General features: G+C 36.9%; 1 protein-coding gene across 5 annotated transcripts in view; it reads right to left on the bottom strand.

Annotated features, from left to right (window-relative positions):
- The window catches only part of UBR3 (ubiquitin protein ligase E3 component n-recognin 3), a 104,072-nt gene that overhangs the window by 6,728 nt on the left and 73,496 nt on the right, over positions 1 to 23,848 (bottom strand). For all 5 annotated transcript variants that reach the window (XM_077785034.1, XM_077785035.1, XM_077785036.1 and 2 more), the window contains 5 exons: positions 18,090 to 18,195; positions 11,302 to 11,402; positions 4,015 to 4,139; positions 1,418 to 1,525; positions 791 to 901 (listed from right to left, as the gene is read on the bottom strand). In XM_077785034.1, the coding sequence (XP_077641160.1) occupies positions 791 to 901; positions 1,418 to 1,525; positions 4,015 to 4,139; positions 11,302 to 11,402; positions 18,090 to 18,195 (551 nt within the window). The remainder of the gene's footprint in view (positions 1 to 790; positions 902 to 1,417; positions 1,526 to 4,014; positions 4,140 to 11,301; positions 11,403 to 18,089; positions 18,196 to 23,848) is intronic.

The raw sequence follows: 23,848 nt of genomic DNA, 5'->3' as shown, positions 1-23,848 counted from the left end.
GAGGTTTAAATTAATACCTAGACTCTTAAATTTTTAAGTAGTTTATTAAAAATAGATATATTTCAATAAAAAAGTATTGTAGTATTAAGATGCAAATAGTCATGCTTAGTGACACAGGAAGGTTCAATTTCACCAGGTAACATCAAACTGGACTCTTGAAACAAAAAAATTGTCATAAAAAAACTCCAAAACCAACCAACCAAATTTAAAACCTCCACCCAAAGCAAACCCCACAAACAAAACACAACTCCCCCAGAAAAACCACAAATCCAAAAAAAACCAGAAACAAAACAAGAAAGCCCCAAACTCCACAATAATTTGTTTTCTGTTTAGCATCCCAAACTAGCTAACAGCTGTTTTACAAAGGAGCTGATGTTGAGGCAAGGAAAAGAGGGAGCTGACCTGAAGTAAACTAATTAGTCATAGAACTTAAACATAATTGTCTGCTGATGCAATGTCTATAAGAATGAAGTATTCAGCGGCATTAAGAAAATCAGTACTGAATTCCATTGTGTGTGGAATTACACCATCTCTGCAAATGCTGGACAAGTTTTTAAAGTATGTGGGTATTTTACGAGACAATTACCTATGACCTAATTAAATAAGCATGACTGCTGAAGTTTAAGAATATAATACCATATTTTGAAAACTGCAGTGCTATAATATATGATTTAAAAAAAAAATCTTAGGATAGAAAATGTATACCATGAAAAAGACAACCTTAAAGTTCTAGTTTTTGATCTCTAGCTTTTATATGAAAACATTTGAGTGTGTCCTTCTCATTCTGTACCTGACAACTAGGCAAATCCCCTCCAAAGAGGTGGTGTTGAAGAAGGCTTGTGATCCTGAGGAAAGGCAGGCAGAACTGCTGCAGATAGCACTCTACAGAATCCGGATTTACCTAGACAGGAGGAAGCTATTACTAAATTCTGTCCCAGGTAAATTATCCCCTAGCAGGGAAAGTCCAACATGAACCAAGTATTTTTTTAAGCATATTATATAAATGACTGCATCAAACATACATTCCAAAGGCCAACATTTCACTAATAATCTGAAATACCTCTGTCAGTTTTCTTCCCCCTTGACAAATGGATTTTCTACTTAAATATTCACTTTTTCAAGTTTCTGAATGGTCTTTCATATTTATGATTAAAACCCATATATATTATTAAACCTGCAATTATAAGAAGTATTTGTCAATAACTTTTCTCAATGTGGCACTGACCACATCTGATATTATTAAAAGAGACAGAGGTATTTGCAGAGGCGAACTGTCCCAAAGGGATATGCTTTGATCTAGAAAATAAAGAGCTGTACTGCAAGTCTTTAGCAAGATCAGAGAAAAATCATTATAACAACGAGGCAAAAAAACTTCAAGGGGATGTTCTGGATAAATTTTCCAGAAATTTGCCAGTACCACTGCTAGTTCTTCAGTCTCTTCTTCTTCATATATCTTCCCCTTAGACAGTTCACTAATCACATGACCCAGCAACACTTCCCAAGACTTTTCTCCACTGGATGTATTCTGCAAATGAGAAGAAAGGAAATCCAAAAAGAATTGATTATAAAAAGAATCAAGTGTTTCTGTAATAGCAGGAGCAATGAAGAATATTTCCTTTTGATCAACACGCGAATATTGACCTACAAAGATATACAATACTTAAAAAATTAAGAACAACTACATAATTTTTCAGAAAGGGACTGCATTTAGCTCAAGAGTCAAATGTGAACTGCTACTTGAATTACTTATGTTCTAAACTGAGTGCTTTATGAAAGCTGTTGTGTAACATTTGCATTTCATATCTTCTCTGTGAGTATATAAATGTTTACTTTAAAACTAGAAAGAATCACTTCACAGATACACCTTGTTCTGACATAATTTTAATTCCAATACAAAATCTTCATTTTAAAAAGTAATTTTCGAAAACGTACCTACCAGAATGAATGACAAAACACTTGCTATGTATTTTAAGTTAAAATGAATCTATCAGAAAGTACAAAGTTGCGTTTGGAATGAACAATGTCTACTACAGGTGGAAAATATATTTAGTGTAAAGAATAAATAGCCACTTAGCTTTTGCCATAGCAATTACATTTAAAAGGCAACACAGAAAGCCTTAAGAAATAGAAGGCAGTATTCTCATAAGTATTTTTCCAAGTCAGAATGAATTCTACTTGGAAAAAGATGACTGGATATGAATTTGGAGTTCTGTTAGTATATTATCAACACAACAAACAAGGGAGTGGAACATTACTGTGATTCTTTAAAGAAACCAAATACTTCAGTACATAGTTATGTATATAATTCACAAATTGGTTTCTTTAGTGCATTTTGACATCAACTTTCATTCTCCATTTTAGATGGGGTCTTCACCTTTCATACTGGGACCATACACTTACTGTTTATGCTTATAGTCAAAGAACCAGAAGGCAACATACACTTAATTCAGCAGCTAAGACAAACCTTTTATGTTATTCCTGGAAGTTTACTCCATGGCCATTTACTGTGTGCTTCCTATGACACCATTACACACCTTGCAAAGATAATGAGGGTGAATTTGGGTTTCAAAAGTACAATATCCACCTTTCAGCCCTGCTGGGAAATTAAACTCTTCATGCCGTTTGATCATTTTACATAAATATAGGGCAAAGTTTTCAGCCCTTGTTTAATGTCTGGAATACCAAACTGCAATAGATTCACTTGGCATTATCCATAGACAAAAGTTAAGTGAGGTGTCATCTGTGTAGTCATCCCAGGATTAAAATGTCAATCTTACTAGAAGAGAAGAAAAAGCCAACCTGAACCATATGTTTTTAACCACTGGGGCTTAAAGAGACTTTAAAGAAAGAACTTGGGTTTCTAAATTAAAAACTAGCTTCCCTTGTGATGCATGAGGATGAGGGATATGCTCAGGAAGAGAAGGACAATGATCTGGGAGAGAGTAACAGGGAGTGTGTGATTACCACTGGACAATCCTGAGTGCTTTAAATTGCAAAGATGTGTATCTCCTGAGAATCACTTAAGGAAACAACCTGATCACTAGCAAAAACATCAAGCAAATGTCATTGTATTTCTAAGAAAATGACATTATACTGAAAGAAGGTCTGGCTAGGGACCTAAAAAAATGAAGTACTGTCCAGTGATCCCAATGTAAAAAAAATTCTCATAGTAGCAGGCCAGTAGATAATTTGTCCTTAAGAGCTTGGAATTCTGACTGAATAGTATGACAAATTTAAGTTACATGTGAACAGGCAGGCCATGATTCTCAGTTTTCATTTCATTTTACATCTAAGGCCCAGCTGTTGTATAAAGAGGTAATACCCATTTCTTCTCCTGGTTCCAACACTTGTATCCTTTCCTTTGGTCTGACATTGGCATTCTTCTGACCTTCTGGGAAAAGCAATCTGTGGAGCAAAAAGTTAACTGAAAGATTAAATGAATGCTGGTGCTAGTGCAGAGAACTTTGTCTTTGGTGGCAACTGGCTTTCAATCAGGTGAACTGAAATAGAAAGATGCATTGTCTCTTTACTTGTAAATACTACCAAAAGTCAAGGAAACAATAGTGTCAAATCTCCTCCTCTGTCTCTTCATCACATGAGCACTCTCGACCACATAGTGAGAGAAATTTATATAGCTAGCCACAAATAGCACAAGCAAGTTGGAAAAGTCAAGAGGGCTTTTTCTCCAACAAGGCTGCCTGCTTTTTCTGTAGAGAAATGCATCAGATCAATGCCCATGGTTTATATAGGAATGCTTCAATTTCACTGGAAGGAAAGCTGCATTTACTGATTACAATCACTGCAACAAAGTAGAGACTGAAACGATAAAGATACAGATTGTGAAACTTTTAAGTCTCATCATGTACACAAACCTGCAGAAATTGCACATACAGAAGCAAATAACTGGATTTTGAAGTAGAAACAGATTATTACATGCAAAGCAGAAGTATCTGTTACATTCATACTAGAAATACTTAAGTAGAATTTCATAAATGTTTTCATAAACTAACCAACCTTTTTGAGAGCTCCTGACTCTTTCCATGCCATCCTATCTTCAGCACTGCATTTAACAGAAAGTGCTGCCAAGGCTTGAGTATACAATAAAGTGAACAGCACTTTTATAATGCAAGTGAAGTGTTCTGTAAAACAAAGAAAGTAATTTTTAAACATTTAATGTTTTTAGCAAATATGATTATAGAGTCTCTAGTTATGGAAATGATAATTCTGCTACACAAAGAACAGCCCCTCAAAACATACAAAACAACATATATTTACTGGCTTTCAGAAATGACTTGGCAGCCACAGCGAACAGAACAAGTACAGGGCAAGTAATTTTCCACTGCTCCTTATTTTCATCTTAATCCTGGTTAGCAGTGACTTCATCCTAGTGGCCTGGTGATAATACAAGATTATATTTTGTCCAAGGGTTACCTAAATTAAGCTACTGGTTAATGTAGATGTAAGCAAATGCATATCCTACCATCTCTTCTGCTGGCTCCAATCAAGGGTGACACATACAAATATTGGAAGAATTAAATTTTAAAAGATCACCACAAGAATATCTAGTGTATCAGTTTCTAACCCTTCACTTCCAGATATGGATCCCACCATAAAACACTTGCTGCAAAACACTCAAGTGAGTACCTCACATAAATACAGAAGGAAGACGAAAGGCAGACTGGCATTTACTGTATTTTCAAATATTCTGATGACTTTTTTTATATTTAAAGGACTATTATTTCCCACAGATAGGCTGCAGGAGAAAGGTTTTGAAATTTTTTTGGGGACGCTAGCAACAGAAGCAAAATAAGACCTCCTAAAATGGAAACAGAAAAAAAAAAGATAATTCACTGAAATGAAGCACTCCTTTTTTTATCTTTTTACTTTAGGCTCTATTCCCAGTCCCAAATTATCTACTTTGTTTTCAAATCTAGTCAGATCAAAGATGTTTCTATCATCACTTACACCACTCCTTAAGCATAAACATAACTAATATATATCTAAAAAAATGTAGACAAAAATGAGGGGTTTAAAAAGTGCTCTCAGGCTTTGAAGTCAAGCAAAACAATTTACATAAGCACTTCACAAAACTGGGTTAAATTCATTCTTTCTTCCCAAAGGATTTAAATGAGTTTCATATGTGAAAATGAGGAGTCCAGGAAAATTAAACACCTTGCTTCTCCTTGCCTGCATCTAATATCAAAACCCACTACTAGATTATAAAATATACACAGGTAAGACTTGAGTACATAATTAAATTTGTGAAATAGCAATTGTGTGTACTTGTAACAAATGTTCACAAATAAATGCAGATGTGGATTTTGAAACTTTTTAATGTCTCTGAGTATAAGCTTATGTGAGTATCAACTATAAGCACTGTTTAAGAATCTAAAAGATCATTTCTTATTACACAATTAAAAATTAACTTTTCTATTTATCTTCTTATGGAGCTTCTGTTAAACATGACAATGAATTGTCCTATACTTTATCCTCCTTTCTAGAGCAGGCAGCATTATATTGATACTTCCTCTTCACATGTCCCCAAGAGGAGGATTTACCAGATCCCACTAGATCTTGAAGCTGTATTTTTTATCTCTGCTGAAACCACCATTTTCTTAGCAATTCTACCCCTGAGGAATAAAAGCAGGCAAGCTTGCAGGAAATTTTCTGGGACGGAAATCTACAAGATGAAACCACACACATTCAGAGAACTGTAAAAATTGCCTCTTTGGCCTGAGTTAAGAATTTGTTAAGAGTTAGAACTCAGGTACTGAGTTCTAACCCCTCAGCAGCAGATACAAGCAATCCAAATCGATTGTACACTGAAAGCATGAACAAATCCCCTGCATGCAGAGCAGCAAAGGCAGACTGCTGTCAACAGGCACCAGCCCACCACAGCTTGCTCCATCTTGTAGCTCTGCTCAGGTGGTTGCAGTGCATCAATTGCACATTTTAAAAAATGAGATTTTCCCCCGCCCCTCAATAGTAATTGTATTTTTCCCCCCTTAGTACTAATTGTATCAAGTCAGATTTTCTCCCTCCCTTAATACTAATTGTTCAATTAACCAGAAATATGTCTATCCCATATTATGGTTCAATCAAATGAATTATCTTGTACTTACTTACATGTATGTGACTCATAAATTACCATGAATTACATTTTTGGAGAATCCAGAATTGGACAAAAACTGCACACTCCCACATCCGGATCGCCCTTGAGAAGTCCTGAATTCTGCACAAACTTTGTATTTCCACCGCCCCCTCCCCCCCTTAGGAAAATATCTCAGGAGCAGCTCAGAGGCCACATGTTGTGTAATGAGCAACAAGGCTTTTTTATAGTCATAGAAACATCCCATGGGAAATATACTGAAACATCAGTCACTACATCAATTATCACTTCATTACTATGTTACCTCTTTAAATACCATATATTTTGACAGCTGTAGGTACCTGTAATGCTAGAGCTGCTGCATTCTTGTCTGCTGCAAAGAGCAACTTTCTTTGACTTCCTGCAGTGTGCTTGTGGGGGCTGTGTGATGTTTTCCTGCTGCCCCCTTAGGCAGGCTGTGCTTTTGCTACATCATCTTTTCAATTTAATAATTCTAAACCTTGCAAGTATGTGAAGTAAACCACTGAGCAAAGTTCTGCACTAAAATGCATTTAGGACTCCTACCCCATATCTGATAGCCTGACAGGCTGAAAGTATTATTACTATGGCTAGGCAAATCTAATCAAAACATCCTGATCCAGAAGTTTTGTAATTATTTTTTATTAATACTGAGAAATTCTCTTACATTCCTATTTTTAAAGCTTTTTGGAACCAAATAATTTCAAAGCATTTCATCCCATTATATGCATCAACCAACATCCTTAAAAACTAAGTTTAAACAGGCAACACTTCTAGAACTCTAATTTAAACATTAGTGCAAGAAATGCGCAGATGAATAAGCATATTACCAACAATTTAAATGTTTTCAATATCAAATTAGATTATATACCCTATGACAGAAGGAATCCACAAAGAGAACCAAATGCAAAATTAAGGATATAGGGCGTTTTTTACTAAATTTAGAAGGAGATCTTTGCATAAATAACTTTTTAATATTCTTCTTGATCAAAATCTTGAACACTTCTTTGAAAACACAACTTCACAACAAAGGGAGACAGCACTGAACTTCAGATAAACCATGAAAGGTGTATTAAAGTTCCAAGGTACAGATAAATATCTGAGGTTCCACATTGAAACTGGATAGTATTCAAGCTGATTATATCCATGCTACATTTAGTCAAGAGCCTTATCCAATAACTAAAAAAAAGCGTTAGTGTTTGCCTGAAAGCTGCTTGCTGAGCTTTTGTTGCATGTCATTCAAACTTAATAAATAAAAAAAAAAAACTGTTAGAAGATCCAGGTCAGCCTCTTCAGCAGCTGAGCCTAACCAGTATTACAGTAAAAGGCGTTGAATTGAGCTTTTACACACCAGAGAAGGAAACCTTCCCTGGAGTCCACAGAGGCTCAACTCCCAAAAGGAACTTGAGGTTGGAACAGATGCAGCACTCCCACAGCACAGCTGTGCCCCTGCAGCCGGGCACAGCAGCGCCAGGCTGTGCACCAGGGCTGCGGCAAGCGCGGCTCGGCCCTGCCCGCAGCCGGCACCGCGCGCGGCCCGGGCCACTGACCCCGCGCCATGCACCTACAGCCTGGGGCCTGCTGCTCACACACACTACAGTGTTCTAAACACCTGCACCTACAGCCTGGGCCCTGCTGCTCACACACACTACAGTGTTCTAAACACCTGCACCTACAGCCTGGGGCCTGCTGCTCACACACACTACAGAGTGTTCTAAACACCTGCACCTACAGCCTGGGCCCTGCTGCTCACACACACTACAGTGTTCTAAACACCTGCACCTACAGCCTGGGGCCTGCTGCTCACACACACTACAGAGTGTTCTAAACACCTGCACCTACAGCCTGGGCCCTGCTGCTCACACACACTAGAGTGTTCTAAACACCTGCACCTACAGCCTGGGCCCTGCTGCTCACACACACTACAGTGTTCTAAACACCTGCACCTACAGCCTGGGCCCTGCTGCTCACACACACTACAGTGTTCTAAACACCTGCACCTACAGCCTGGGCCCTGCTGCTCATACACACTAGAGTGTTCTAAACACCTGCACCTACAGCCTGGGCCCTGCTGCTCACACACACTACAGTGTTCTAAACACCTGCACCTACAGCCTGGGGCCCTGCTGCTCACACACACTACAGAGTGTTCTAAACACCTGCACCTACAGCCTGGGGCCCTGCTGCTCACACACACTACAGAGTGTTCTAAACACCTGCACCTACAGCCCTGGGCCCCTGCTGCTCACACACACTACAGTGTTCTAAACACCTGCACCTACAGCCTGGGGCCCTGCTGCTCACACACATTAGAGTGTTCTAAACACTCTGGATCAGTATGCTGCTTTTTACATCCAGTGCAATGCAGAAACTGAAATCACTAGAAGCTACACTCTGTATTTCTAGAAATGCGTACATGGAGTCCCAAGTCAGGTGGTGGGAAAATAAAACCTTTTACAATTGATGGTAACAAGAAAGATGTCCAATTTCAATTAAATTGCTCCAACATTCAAAAACTGTTGCAGAAAGGACTGAGGGGGGAGGGGGGCAGGGGGTGTTGGGGATTTGAATTCAATTTACAAAGACAGATTTAGGTTTTGATAACCACCAAGCCACTCTTTCCATTTCTGTACACACACCATCATTTGCAGTTTCTGTAAGAAAGGAGCTGGAAGCAAAATCTTTATTTTGTATGGAGTCCCAATTCACAACACTCCATCCTCTGTACAACAACTGCCACAGAACTGAACCAGAAAGCTCCTATGCAAAATGCTAAACATTTGAAGTCTTTAAAAGTTCTGCCCATGTCCTAGTATGAAACTCAAAAGAAAAAAGAAGTTTCACCAATGGTTTTAGTATCCTAAACACAGTGTTTATTTTGCTTGCTACACTACACAGAGGTACACATATCAGTCTCATTCCCTTCTCTGCAAATTGCTTAATGCTTGTAAATGCTCTGACCTCCACCATTAAATTTTTTCTGTAGCAGTCTTCTTTCTTTCTGATCGGTTCAGATCAATTTTTCTTCTGAATGAAGAGGCCGAACAGTAATGACATTTTTATTGCTTTAATCTATGTCAGATTGAAAAAGATACCAACACCAATCCAGCAGTTAATAGGGAAGTTAATGCAATTCCCAGTCCGAATTCAAAATTAACAGTTAATAGGGAAGTTAATACAATTGCCATCTGAAGGGCAAGAGATGAGATTTTGAGTTCTCCTTAAAAAGCACTCTCTATTTAAAAAAAAACCATGGTGTAAACAAAAAGGATTTTAAGTACAAATTTGAAAAAATATGTCATATTTGATGAAGGACACAATACAACTTACTTAAGTCTTTTGTTAAAGGAATATACTGGAAATATCTGTCAGCACACACAGGCATCAGCCTCCTGTGTGTATCCCGGTGCACAGCTAAGTGCACAGCTCCTGCACCCCAGGACAAGGGCAAAGCAGCACAGACAATTCAGGAAGCAGTAGGGTCAAACAGAGATTTTGTTCACCCCTATCACTGACCTTGTGCTTACCATGAGAAACTTCACAAGCCATTTTACCTTAGTAACACCTCAGCCCTCTACAAAGAATTAATAACAGCAAATTTGACTCTGTGACCTACACACCCATGGTAAAAGTACCAAACAAATTTGTTATAATTTACTTTTGTGAACCCAAATCTACATCTCCAAACAGAATTATGAAAGACTTTCTTTTCGTTCTGCCTAACCATTTTGATGAAATAAAAATTAGGAAGATAAATGGGAATTTATTTCCAATTTAATGCTTCACAGATTTGAAATAGATACATTTATTTTCTATCTGCCACTTGCCATTTCCCTCTCAACTGCAATCTACAATAAACCTAAGAGCAAAGACAACACATGCCGATATGAGGCATTTCACAGAATTCTCCACAGAATGCCTTACTATTAATTTAATGTTGTCTTTTCTAGAATAAAATATACTTTCTTAAATGGTGGTATTCAGTGCTTGGATATTGACTACAAAGACATCACTGGTTTGTACTTTATCTTCAACACTTCCTTCCCTGAATTTCAGATGTTAGTCTCATTAAACTTTTATTTGCTGTTTTTATACTAGTTTGATTAAGTCCTTCCAATAGAGTTAATTTAAGTAAAACTGTAGTTTAAAAACAAAAGTACATTTTTGACAATAGTCTTCCTATACAAAAGCATGTACTTAACAATTTGATTTGATGACACTAAAGGTCTTTTCCAACCTAAATGATTCTATGATTTTAAGTGTATTGAATTGAAAAAACAAACCCACAATGTTAACAGATACATATAGAGTCACTTTAGCTGAATTTAAACATTCAATACTGAGGACTGAGCACCTCTTATGGGGAAACAGTTTCTACTAAGGTGTAAGCATCAAGAGCCGAATTCACCTATTACAAAACTATCAAAATTTAGCAGATATCAAAATTGCCACACAGATTCCATGGGAGATATTCTGTTCATTGTCAATGAAAGAGTAAAGTGATACTTGTTTTTACTGTCCTCATTTTCAAATTGAGGTACAATTACAAATAATCAAGCCAGAGACCAGAGGGTCTGAACCCCTATTCTGGAACATACACCACCTATCAGCAAGAGGGACCAGGTTCAGCTGTTCCTTTTACACAAAAAAAGAAATTTAGGTTTAAAGACAGTTCTGATTTTATTAATAAAATATTTAATTTTTAATATCTATTATACTGTATACTGTCTCTATTGAAATTGCTGCATTACAGCAATTATTATCTTTATATATGAACTCTCACATAAGACTGCTGCAATTTAAGCTCTGAAATTCAAATTAAATTACAATCTTTCTAATTTTTCGCCTTTAGGCACTCAGTTCAACTTAAAGTATTGAGCTGTCCCTCTAAGCAAAAGATGAAGGTCAAACAAAGGACACTTCTTTCAGTAGAAATACTTAATAGGTTCCGCTCAGCTCTTGTATCTTTAATGAATAGTTGACTGATAAGGTAAAAAGACAGGGAACACAGATAAACCTGCCAAGCCAGAACAAAAACTTCTGTTCAATGCCACCTTTTGTAGATAAGGCAGAAACATTATTTTAGAATACACAGTAGATCAGCTATGATTGACCATCCATGAAAGCAGCATCATCTATGTAATAATTTATATATTCATATTTCTGTAACATACCTTTGTGCAATGGTTGAGGCATGGTTAAAATCTGGATCAGCAAAAGCGATGAGACATCTCTGTAAAGCACAGGGACTTCTGGCAGTTCTTCACTTACCAGCCTGGAAATAAAACCAAAGGAAAATCACTTCTGATACTATAAATCCATTTTCATATTTTATTTTATATTTATTTTAAATAGTATTACATTTGATATCAAGCTTACAGAAATCTAATACTTGACAATTTGCTAACTGATCTCAATTTAAAAATTTAACTCAATTCAAAAATTTAATTTTATTCATACAATAACTCATGAGGAAATTATCATTTGGGTACCTGATTCTGTTGAAATGTTTTAAAACATTCAAAACTGCCTGAACTCATTATATTTATGTAGAGAGTCAAGGAATACTCAGTTCAGTTGGTTTCCAAAGCATGGCATTTCGCATGGATACAAGTAATCAGGCTGTGACAATAAAAAATCCTCAAAATACATTTCATGTTACAGGGAATGCCCCTGTTAGAAAACAGAGACCTTAGAAAAGCTCTTTCTTTCCTTCAGGTAAAGAAATGAAGGCTCAAGCAGCCATGACAGGTGGAATTATGCAATCTTACACATAGTCTTTATTAAACTCCCTGGATATACTTTTTATACTAAAAAGCAAAAAATGCTTGCAGATAGGAGGTAGTTTCCAGCTTTCTGTAGCAATATTCAACAAAATTAGAACTGACAGTATTTTTCAAGTACAACAGCTGAGTCAAATGGCAAAAAAAAAATCAAATTGTGAAAAATCATTCTCTCCACTTTTAACTGATATGTGGCATGCTGGATATATCAAGCAGGAGCAGCTTGAGATAAAATATGATACACACCCTCCCCCTGAGCTTTCCCCCTCTGCAACACGCACAGGTGCAAAGAGCTGGGTGGGCTCTTACTGCCCTTGGCAAGCAGAGGTGCTGCTGATCTGTGCTGCAGGAGCCACACTGAACTCCTGGTCTCACTGACCCTGAATCTCCCAAGCAAAGCAGCCCTTTGCCAATGCCACCAGTGCTGCAAAGGAACCGACTGAGCTGCTGCAGTCTGTGTACTGCAGAAGGCTGCCCACATGTGGTGGCATGTGGATGCATGCATGGCATCTTTAGTGTCCTCTAACAGCTTTGGGGATTCAACCAGTTTACCATCTGTGAGGCCTATAAACACGATCCTGCTTTGGAAAAAAGACTACATAATTACTGATTTCCTAAAAACTCAGGCATCTCTCTACAGAAGGCATGTCCAGGAGTCATCTGTGATATGAAGTTTAAAACAGGGAAGCGGTCATACAAGAGGAGGATTAAAAGAACATATATGGTCACATGGCTGACTTGTCTTGTAAAATGAAGGGAGAGAAAACATGGTCTAACTGGTCCTTTTGAATTAATGAACCCAGACAGCTACAGAATAAACACCATCCATAACCCTTTTGCTATAATCAATCATTTAATAAAATTGTTTCAAAGAACTGTAATATACATAAATATATACATATATAGGCCATGAAAATACTCATCTCAGTATGTCTCCCTAATTCTACTTTTATCCATATCTAGTTCTACTTTGTTATCTACAACACTGACTTTTAAAATTATCTTCATTGTGTAATGCCTTTAAAACCGTGGACATCCCTTAAATTACTTCTCTTCTTTAGTTTTTAATTTATATATAAACTTGGGAAAATTTAAATTTGGAATAACATCAAAAAATCTGACTCCCTCTGGTCACATTTAGCTGAATACTTCTTTCCAATATTGTTTAAAATTCATGTAACAATTAGGTCAAATACCAGTTCTGTCGAAATTACTACATATATATACACAAATAATACCATAATTGACTGGCATCAACATCACACATAAATGAACTCATTTGCACATGCAGGACCAACTGAATTACTTTTCTAATTTATTCAGTTCGTAAGAATTAAGAAGCAAAGCTACATTAAATGTCAGGGGTTTAGATAAGCAGCTTTTGCTTACATCAAGTACTGTAGCACATGAAGCACTTAAAAATTGCTCTGTCATTTGTTAAAAGCATCAGAAACTTTTTCATTATGACAATGAAACAAATTACAAAATGTGTTTAGAAATGTGTTTTATGGAAATTGTCATTCTACTAATCCCTAACGCATAGACGCAAGCTTGATAAATCTGACTACAAAAACTTGTGCCACAGGAGCACTTAATGAAAAGAAAGCAACTACAACAGCAAATAGGACTAAAGTAATACAAAATTATTCAAATGTGTAACAGTTGTATGCTGAATCAATTTTTAAAAGGGAGTTGGTGGTGAAAATAAACTATACAGTGCAAAATGAACATGTCTTAAGATGAAAAATGCAAACCTCAGCCTTCCCTATGGAAATGAACTCTCCTCCAGCCCAAGGTAATTGGGCTGCACCTCTCTCTGTGCCAACACCAGGGCTGCCTATCACCTGAGAAAGTCTGCCTCAGTATTCTGCATCCTCCTCCTGAGAGCTGTTACGCAGGAATCACTTCTTTCGGAATGAATACAGAGACATGGGAAATTCTGTTGTATTTTGAAATAAGCAGCATTTTGCTTATGGTGGTTCCTTATATTTATGCTCCCCATTCCCTCTTCTCTCAACCAGAGACACTTAAAAGTTTTTGGTTGATGAAACTCCAACTAATTATAAAGGTAGAAATTCAGTAAGTAAAGTAAAAGTTCTGAGCCTCACACCACTTTAAACTGTCAGACACATAAAATTTGAGACACAGGGATATAGGTACACCTAAATTAAGGCTTCATCAACTAGGGCAAACTTGTATTTTATTCATAGGATAAGAAGTAAAGCACAAAAATCCCAGATGGCAGAGAGGTCAAACTAATATACAGCTTCTGATATTCACTGCAAGAAAGCAGAATTCTACTATTTATTCTGGCTGCATCTTCGGACATAATCACAATTTCATATTTGCTCTTCATTGTGTCACAGCAGATTTTACAGCAGGTCAGTTTCTCATCATACATTCACTGACAGTACTAACACTGGGCATCTCCTGTTCTCCTTTACTAGGGTGCCCCCAGAATCCCTTGTCACCCATTCCCAAACTCATTCCATTTAAGCTTTTTAAAATGTAGATTTGTTGCTTGACTTTGCTCATGCAGCCTGCCCAAGTTACATCAGCACAGCCAAGGGAGATGGTGAGCTATAGTGCAGGGGAAGGAAGAAACAGCCAAGAGCAAAAGCTGGCACTAGTGTGAAAACCTATGTACTGTAACATATGTCATGTTACAGAGACACAGCTGTTTCAGGCAGGGTTTCTGTTGCATGGAATAAGTTCTGCTGCAGCCCGTGTACGTACAGACCGCCTCTCGCATAAACCTTAACTAGACCCCGCTGTCCCACCATCCCCCTCTCTGTCTCAGAGTATCTTCAGAAAAACTGTGGGGTTTTTCCCCATTTCACAACAGTTTCTGAGATGGAGATGCGACTTAAGGAGTTCCTGCACACAGCTCCTTAAGCTTATCCCTGAGTCGCAGTTTGCTGCCCCAGTATGACACCATAAACAGTCTCTGAAGTGCTCTAGCTTAGAATGAAACATCAGCAAAACACTGTAGAAAAAATAACCCAACATTTCAGTTCATCATGCAGTTCTTCCCTCCAAATGCTTCTACTGAAAGATCCTTAATGTTTTATCAATCCATTCTTTGCTGGCATATTCTGTCTATCAAAATAGACACAAAAATTTCAGCTTTCATAGAGATTCAAATTTTAAATATCCTTTCATTTCATGTTTGTTGCTCCTGAAACTGTGACTATTTGGACTAGTCCATTAAATTTACATCTAGGTTTAGTAATTATTGACTCCAGCTGCTCCTTGCCTGCCCCCTGCCAGAAGCTATTATTCCCCCTTTGCACCACAATAATTGTTTATTTGATCACTACTGAAACCAGATCTGCCCCAGAAGAACAATTTGCTTAAGTACAGCCTGTGGGACCAAGCGTACATTGAATTTTGCAACATAAACTGCACAGGGGAAATAGTCTACTAAACCATTCACAGTTCATCAGACTTAGCTTCTTATTTTTCCCCCTCTCAAACAGCTCACATTATTTAGGCCCTTTTTGCTCAAGATTTCCTTATTTCTACCTAACCTTGCTGTGGCTGCTTGAGCTTCTCACTATCTTTCCTTTCAGTTGCCATTTTCAGCTACAAGGACATCTAAATACAATTGCAGAAAACACTGGACAAAACTGGTGGTTTTGGGAAGTACAGTGAAGCAATTCTGTGAGACTCTTTACAAGTTACTTTGATCAGTTCTCCCAGACACAGGAAATCTAAGGCATTATTTATGAAGAATGACAGCTGAGTTGTAGAAAACTAAGATAAAAACTGTGGGTTCTACATCTGGGTAGTTCTATTTGTAAATATTTATGTATATTTAAAGACAATAGTTATAATTAAATGAGAATGAGAATACAATGTAATGGGGACTTGCATTCCAGGGATTTTTGCATGTGTGTGGGGCTTTTTTCTTTCCATTTTGAAAATTAGCCTTTTAAATAAATGAAGATTAAACTAGCTTCTCTGGAAAACTGCTTTCAACTCAAATAATAATTTAAAATGAAAATTAAATAGAAAAAGACGGCATATTGGTTTGAAGTTATTTTGCTCTGTGACTTCCCTGAACTTAAATTGTTTGGAATCACAGAAATACAGTCAAAGAATATAGAACTTTTTCTCTCACTGACTTTTTTTTCCCTACAAATCTTTGCTTGAAGACTCATGGGCAGGTCAGGCTGATGATTTAGATGACTTGGTTAACTTCAAAGCAGCAGAATGCCATTCACATCTAAAATCTGCAATGATTATTTCTCCACCATCCTCTTAAGCTTTTTCAGTTTTCAGCAGTATGTCACCTTTTAATTGCTCTGAGCAGTCTTTCCTGTACCTAAAAAAATCTGCTATTCTGTATCTCTCAAAAGGCTGTGTGACTCTAAGAAGTGTGCAATCAGACCATACACACCAATCCTATGAATGCCATCCTCAGTCAAACTACCACTTCAAATTTCTGCAGTATAATTACAGATACTAATTTTATGCTCCAATTTATACATGAAAAATATGTCGTCAAATTGCCTCCTTTATAGTGTTCTGGTGCCTGCAGAGTAAGGAAGGAAAAACATTCCAAGGAGCGAGCAAAAATGTTCCAGCTCAAAAGCATCTGTGCTTCTCACCAGTAAATTATTTCATGGCAAAATGGATGCTATTTCAGTTGTACCTTCCTACAAACCATTTAGGACTTTGTGCCAAACCAGTATCATCAAGTCTACCATGAAATATTGAAAACCAGTGCCAAAACCACAAGAATTGCTCAAATACATTCCCAGCATGCACCCCTTTCTGCAAAGCAAGGCGTTACTCACCTACAGTACCATTAATATCTAAGTGATACAAAATATTGCCTAATGAAATCTAACAGACTGCACTTTAGCCCTGACATGACCAATGCATGGTGAATTCCATCAGCTCTGTAAGCCCCCTCTATTAACAGCTGCTTCCAAAGCCAGCAAGCTCTTCAAATGCCAAAATGAGAAACACATGATCTGTCCCACAGCCATTCTGGCCACATGATCTTAATTCTGCCACATATAACTCAGCCAACGATACACCAAATTTATTAACATCATCCCACTGCTCAGTCTAGGTCAGGGCTCAGTCAGAGTCACATGAAAACACATCCTCAAAGCAGTTTGAATGCATGCTGAACATGTTTTCAGGTTATAAAATGCATGATGCTTTCATCTGCTAATAGTTTATAAATTAATTTCTTAATACAGTTTAATTAATCTAATAACCTAATGTTCATTGCAAAGAGAAGTCTGGGTCCAAGAGAACAGTAAAATCTTAAACTAGAAACAAGAACAATTGTTTTAACAGTCTTCCCCAGTTTGCAGTGAGGATTCTGGTATCACAGTTCTAGATCAGTTTTTGAAATTGCACAATGCTTTCTACCTCAGGCTCCTAGAAGCACTGACAAACACACAGCTGGAGAGGCACTAAAAGGACAGTCTTCTGACGTAATTGCAAGCTACAAAATGTAGAGCTTAGTATGAAGAAGATGCTTAGGGTGCTAAGAGGAAAAAAATGTACTGTTTTCCTCTTATGAGGAAAATTCAAAATCTGGTTTTAGGCAAATAACATTTCTCCTCATCATCAATGTAGGATCTGAAAAGTGATGGGTCTTAAGTCAATAAGGAGATGAGTCCTTGCAGAACAAAGTACATGGTTTAATTCATTATGTTTTTAATGCTTGTACAGCTGCACATGTAAGGTTCATGTTTTAAAAGCAAACTCAGGTAAGTAAGCTTGAAATAATAAGCTTGATGAAAATTTTTAACCTAAAATATAATTATTTCTCACATATATGAGACTTATTTACAGCTCTTAATCATTACTCAACTTTCAATAAACTACCAGCTTATCTCAACGTAAATTTTGTTGAGCATCCATATCAAGAACAGCAGTGCCCTATCCACTTACCCAATACTATTTAATTTGCATGTGCTTAAGCCTGCAAAAGGTGTATTTAAACTTTAGCTCAAAACTGGTATTTGTCAGATTTTTATGTAAAAGAAATCGGAAAACATATTTTTACAAATTCATACATACAATTTTTAGATGTTATGTCCACCAGCATACCTCACAGAGAATTTAAATTAAGACAAAATTACCCAAAATCCCTCTGTAAGGATGTTTCTTTCACCAGGGAAAACTGATATTGGGTAAATTAAAATACTTGCTCTGAATTTTTATCCTGCGAGGGCTGGGTTAGTTTCCTCCAGGGATTGTATGCAGAGTCTATACTGTAGAGGCGCATGTGCATGGCCAACACGTGAAACAGCTGATCTGAAAGGGGAAGAAGACAGATTGCTGAGTATTACACACAGTGATATGAACTGTTTGACATTAAATTGCCATCATGTATTTCACAAGAGTCTGAGAAGCCTGTCACATCATTCCAAATAAGCTGGTAACCCCCTAACAGGCATATTTTTATTAAGGATTGATTTATTTTTTTTTTTTTAAATAATCTGAAGATAAGTAAGATTTCAACAGAAGGCAGTGAAAACATGCATATATATAGAAAAGTGTTTTAGAGAAAGGCTGTTAAGAAAGTTTTTACCAGATCTCAGTTGTTTTGGTGCTCCATGTATTTAATTACAGGCCTTTTAAAAAAAAATCCTGTTTCATATGCTGTTATGTTGCCAAGGTTCCATGCTCACTTCACTTGCCTCTCCAGTTGATGCCACAAGTGATGATTTCTTAAACAATTATTCTTAGCAGAGACTGATATACTTTTAATTGATACACTTTTAGTTTTCATTCCTCTCTCTTACTGTTAAGTTCTGTGCACCATGTATTTGAAATTTAATCTAAAGTTGTAATAAGTCTTGGCCTATGGAAGGATCATTTTGTTCTTCATCTTTAAAAGGTTTATTATTCCTTCTGCCTTCATATGGTTATTTTGTAGGTAACTTTTATAAGAAAAAATCCCCAAACCCACAAAAGTCTGACTACACATCAATGACACTAAAGTAGCAACAGTCTTTATAATGTCAGAGATTTGTCTGTACAGCCTACAGGCAGAGTTTGCTGATATTCATAATTTCAAAACTTTCTGTACTGCCACTGTATCAAAAAGATTATTTGCAAAACACTTGTAGAATTTTTTGAACAGAGGATGCATAATTACTCATGGTGATTTACTGCAGAATTTTATATTAAAATGCACATTTTATATTTATCTATGAATCATATGATTACACTAAAACAACATATAACCCTTCCTTCCATTAAGCTACCCAAGAAGGCAAGCACCATTTAGATCAAGAGCATTTTCAGAAAGGTACATACAACAAAAAGCACAGAATGGTTGGAGTTAGAAGTGACCTTTAAAGGTCGTCTAGTCCAAGCACCCTACAATGACCAGGGACATCTTCAACTAGATCAGGGACTATTCAGGATTCAGACTTCACCTTTTCAATGAACCTTCTTTTATCTTTGCAGGTTTATACTGAAATAATTAAAGTATCATTTCCTACAATTTTGCTTACTTTTTTCTTCCTGTCACACTATATTTTGCTATTTGGTGTCATGCTTTGCTCCTGTTCAATTTTCTAGGACCCTGCTTTCTTTCTCCCTTTCATTTTAACTTTTTCTCTTAGTATTCTGACATCATCTTTCCTCTCCACCCCTTATTCTTTCAACTGATCCCCTTGCATCTTTCTCTCTAAATTCCTCTACCTCTTTTTAAAACCCACTTGCTCAACCTACACACTCACAGGTCTTCCTTTTCAAGTAGAAATAGCAGCTATTAATTTATTTTCCATAAATAGACAAGTACTCAGAGGTATGCAATGGCCAAAAGAGTCGCATGATGAAATCAGCTGACTGCCAGAGCCTGAGGGCTGTAATTAGCTCCTGGGGTTTGTAAAATAATTGGAGCTGTGGATGGCATTGGAATTGATAGCTGCCACCTGCTTTCTGAATAAAAACAGTCACTGAGGACAAAATAAGTCATCTTTTCTCCTGGTAAGAGATTCTTAGCAAAACACTGCTTTGCTGATAAAGTTGAAAATATAAAGTCTGAAAATATACTTACATTCCACTGAAATAATAAAAAAACCCTCAAACATGGTGTTATTTGGAATGAAACCCATAGAAATATCCTAGCCTCCCCTCCTGCCTGTTCACTAAAATGAAGGCTTTTTTCCCCCTCAGCTGCTCCTTGCTTTAAACAGAAACAGGCAAATATGCAAAGTGGAAAAGAAAGGGGGGGAAAAAAAAAAAAGATAAAATTGTTTCAGGGTAATTAATTCATCCCCTGTTCCTTTACCAGCTACTCTCCAGAGCTTTAACTAATATGAAATTAAGCAGGCAAGCATCAAATTCTAGCCCTGGAGAATTTATTTGTAATCTCCAAATGTGTAACATCTATGGAATGGGGAGGCACACTCCAAGAGTGCCGGGATGTGCCTGGAAGATGCTGCTCAGCAGCGAGCAGGAGCAGGAGCAGGAGCAGGAGCTGGAGCAGTCTTTGCAGTGACACTGAAGCTATAAGAAGAAGCACTGTAATATTGCTCCTCTCACAAACCCCAAAGATCATGGGTATTTTGTCTATATATCCACACTGTACCAGCACCTGCAGCTGCATTCTTTACTGCTTTTAATAATAAAGCATACTCATTTTAGTTGACAAAGCTCTTAAAAATATTCTGCTGTGTTACAGTGCAAAAAGCAGGAGTCCACAAAGGCAGTTTCACAGCCCTTTTCAGGTTTAGTGTGATATGCACATCACAAAAGAAGAATAAATACAAGACATAAAAAGACAGCAATTTGATAGATGAATGGTATAAATTCTAAAAATGCTGTGCTCAATTGACAAAAACTGAGTAATTCAGGAAGTTGCATTCAGATTTAAGTTTTGGTCTTGTAATCTTGGTTTGATCTCTGCCAAAGTGATCCCAAATTTCTACATAACTTTTGCTGCCTTTTTTCCTACATGTTTTTTTCTGGTCTCTTGACTGGTAAAGTAAACTCTCAAATTACCAGAGTTCAAATCAGATGATGTTTTCTGTTATTAATTCCTATTCCACAATGTAGAGCAATGTACCGGCATAATGAAAACAAATTAAGGAATTGGTTGCCTTTGTCTTGCTTGCAACAGTCTAGATATTGTGTTTCTACTCCCTCTCTTTATTTAGGACATATTCTGCTGTCAGAGTTTTCTGTTTTGATTCAGATTTCCCTTTTTACACTCCCTAAATTGGTATTCATATTTACAATGTGAAAACATCACAAAGTGATACAGCAGTTCACTGCAGGGGGAATTGAAAACATCCTTGCCTCAGCTGTGAGGATCTTACCAGACCAGGGATGCTTCCCCCTTCTTCTCCCAAAGTTTCCTGGGATTATCAAGAAGAATGTAGATTATAACTAAAACTACTTGATACAACCAGATGGGACTTGATTTTCAATAAGGAGATTGAGAAATATTTTTCTCCTGGTAGAGATTTACATAGTCCACTTAGCAACAGCAGCTGCAAAGACCTGCTGACACCATCTTCCCATTCATCACTGATCCAGTAGACTTGAATCAATAAAAACACCATGAAGGTCAGGAAAAGCCTATTAAGGCATTAAGATTGGATAGACTTTACAAAATCTCTAACATCTTCACTAAGTCTTAATTGCTGATTAAGCAGCTAATAACCCTCTACACCAAACTCACCAGTGTATAAAATCAACTTTAACAACAGAATTCTAACATTACCTATTTTTGCTTCTCCCATACTAGATATTAGTGGCATACCAAGTGTTTTATAAAATACTTAAGATCATCTGCTAGTGACAAAAACTGCTTTTTCCAAATTAGCATGAATTGGCACCAAGGATCTACAAACTGACAGCTTCTAACTGTAAAAAACTCTAAACCAAGCAAACAAATCCAGAAACCCAAATCCTGCAACACCAAAAAACCCAACCAACCACAGAACCCCACTCTACCAAGGCATTGCTAAAAACTTCTTTTATTCTCTTTATTTTCAGTGGCTGCAGAGAGCTGCATAGAACTCTTTGCAACCATATCCACATCAACGACTATAAGAAAGAGACAGCTGCAACTCATAAAAGAACTAGGTTTTTCTCCCAACAGGAAATACTAAGTGGCTCTAAGTGTCACTATCCATATTGATCAGAAGAATCATGAAGAGAAACAATAAGTGCTCACCAAAACACTAAAAGCACCGATACTAACATAATAATCAAGATGCATGAATAAAAAAGAAAACCAAAACAAAGCAACCAACAAAACTCCCACGAAGCAATACTGTTTCTCAATGTTTAGAGCCATTCCAGAATTTACAAAGGTGCTAGATGGTCTACTATAATAAGTTTAAACAACTCTTAAATAATTTTTTGAATGTCCAACTGTAAGCATGTAAATAACATGCTTTCCAATTAATGCAGTTGCTGGTGCAATGCCAGACAGCTATTTGTGGGAAGCATAAGGATAAGGAGCTCATTTACAGAGAAACTGAAGCCAGAGGACAAGAGGATAAAATATTTAATCTTTACCCAAAATCCTAATCCTATCCTTCTCATAAAGGGGAAAAAACAAAACAAAACAAGTCTAAACAGACAGAAAGAAAATTACTATTTAAAAGTTAAAAAAGGAAGATTATAAATTCATTTATATGTAACTTTTTAAATTTTGTGGAACTGTTCATCAACTAGCGCAAGATTACCAGAGTATGAATAGCAAATAAAAATATCTACACAAGTTAAAGAGAGATCACAGAGTCAGAGTGCTTAGGATTGGAATGGACCTTAAAGATCATCTAGTCCCAACGCCCCAGACCCCTGCCATATTCCAACAGACCGGGTTGCTCAAGGCCTTATATAAAAACCATACATAGAAATCATAATTATTGAGCCTTAATGCTGTGTTGGGACCCTGTTCAATAAATACAGAATAATGAAGACAAACAGGTCTATTACACTTTATAAAACAGAGAAAAAAGATTGTTGTTGAAAGAAGTGCAGTTGTTATGTACCACAATTTTCTCTAAACCCATGAGAATTTGCAAGGCCATAGACTGTAAAACTGTAATGTAGTCCTTCAAATAGGGCTTGATTTTTGTGTAAAAAATAATAGGATATTATGCATTTTTTGGTTGCACACACATACAAAACTTTAAGCCTTAAAATGGTAATTTTGCAGGCAAATTTTCTTCACCATTCTTCTCACACACACTTGGTCACTGATACTGAAAGCTACATTAATCACTCTTAATTTTACTCCCCAAGAGTAGCTGCCCTCATGGTGCAACCTACTTAAACAGCTCTTGACCTATTTGTTCCCACCATCTTCCCTGATGTTTGCTCCTGTAACAGCTCACCTGAGACAATATATTCCATTTTCCACAATATCTAATCACCAGACTTCACAGTTGTTACAAGACTACTACAGAGTGGTATGCTTAATAGCAAAAGAAACCCCTCAGTATCTCACACACAGAAAAAGCCAAACCAGGCTGTGTTTCAGATTACTTCTGCTGAACCTGACATGAAAGATATTTAAAAACAAAAGCCATTACAATACTGTGCAAGAAAGACTTAAATGAAACAGTACTCAAGTTTTAGATGGGGTATGGATTTTAAAAACCATTCTTTCCTTACAGAAGGTACATTTTAAACGAAGCTTCAAAAACAGGATTGAGCTTGGAAAAATAAATTACTATGGAAGGATGATAAAACATACCTCAGAATATGAATCTACAGAACTGCAATTTTTCATAACTTAAGCGCATGGATATGGACGGGGCAATGAAGGAAACAAACAATTATATAACAGTTTAATAAAAACAAACCCTGCTATATATGTAAAGCTAACTCTGCTCCCACTAGTCATATTTACCCTAATGTCCACACCTAAATATAATAATATTAAATGGAAATACTATACAGGTCTGTTCTAGGAGAATCCCATTACCTTACA

This window comes from Lonchura striata, chromosome 8, assembly GCF_046129695.1.
Source record: "Lonchura striata isolate bLonStr1 chromosome 8, bLonStr1.mat, whole genome shotgun sequence".
Lineage (NCBI taxonomy): Eukaryota > Metazoa > Chordata > Aves > Passeriformes > Estrildidae > Lonchura > Lonchura striata.
Note: the sequence above shows the minus strand (reverse complement) of the source record. Positions and strands in the feature narration are given on the sequence as shown.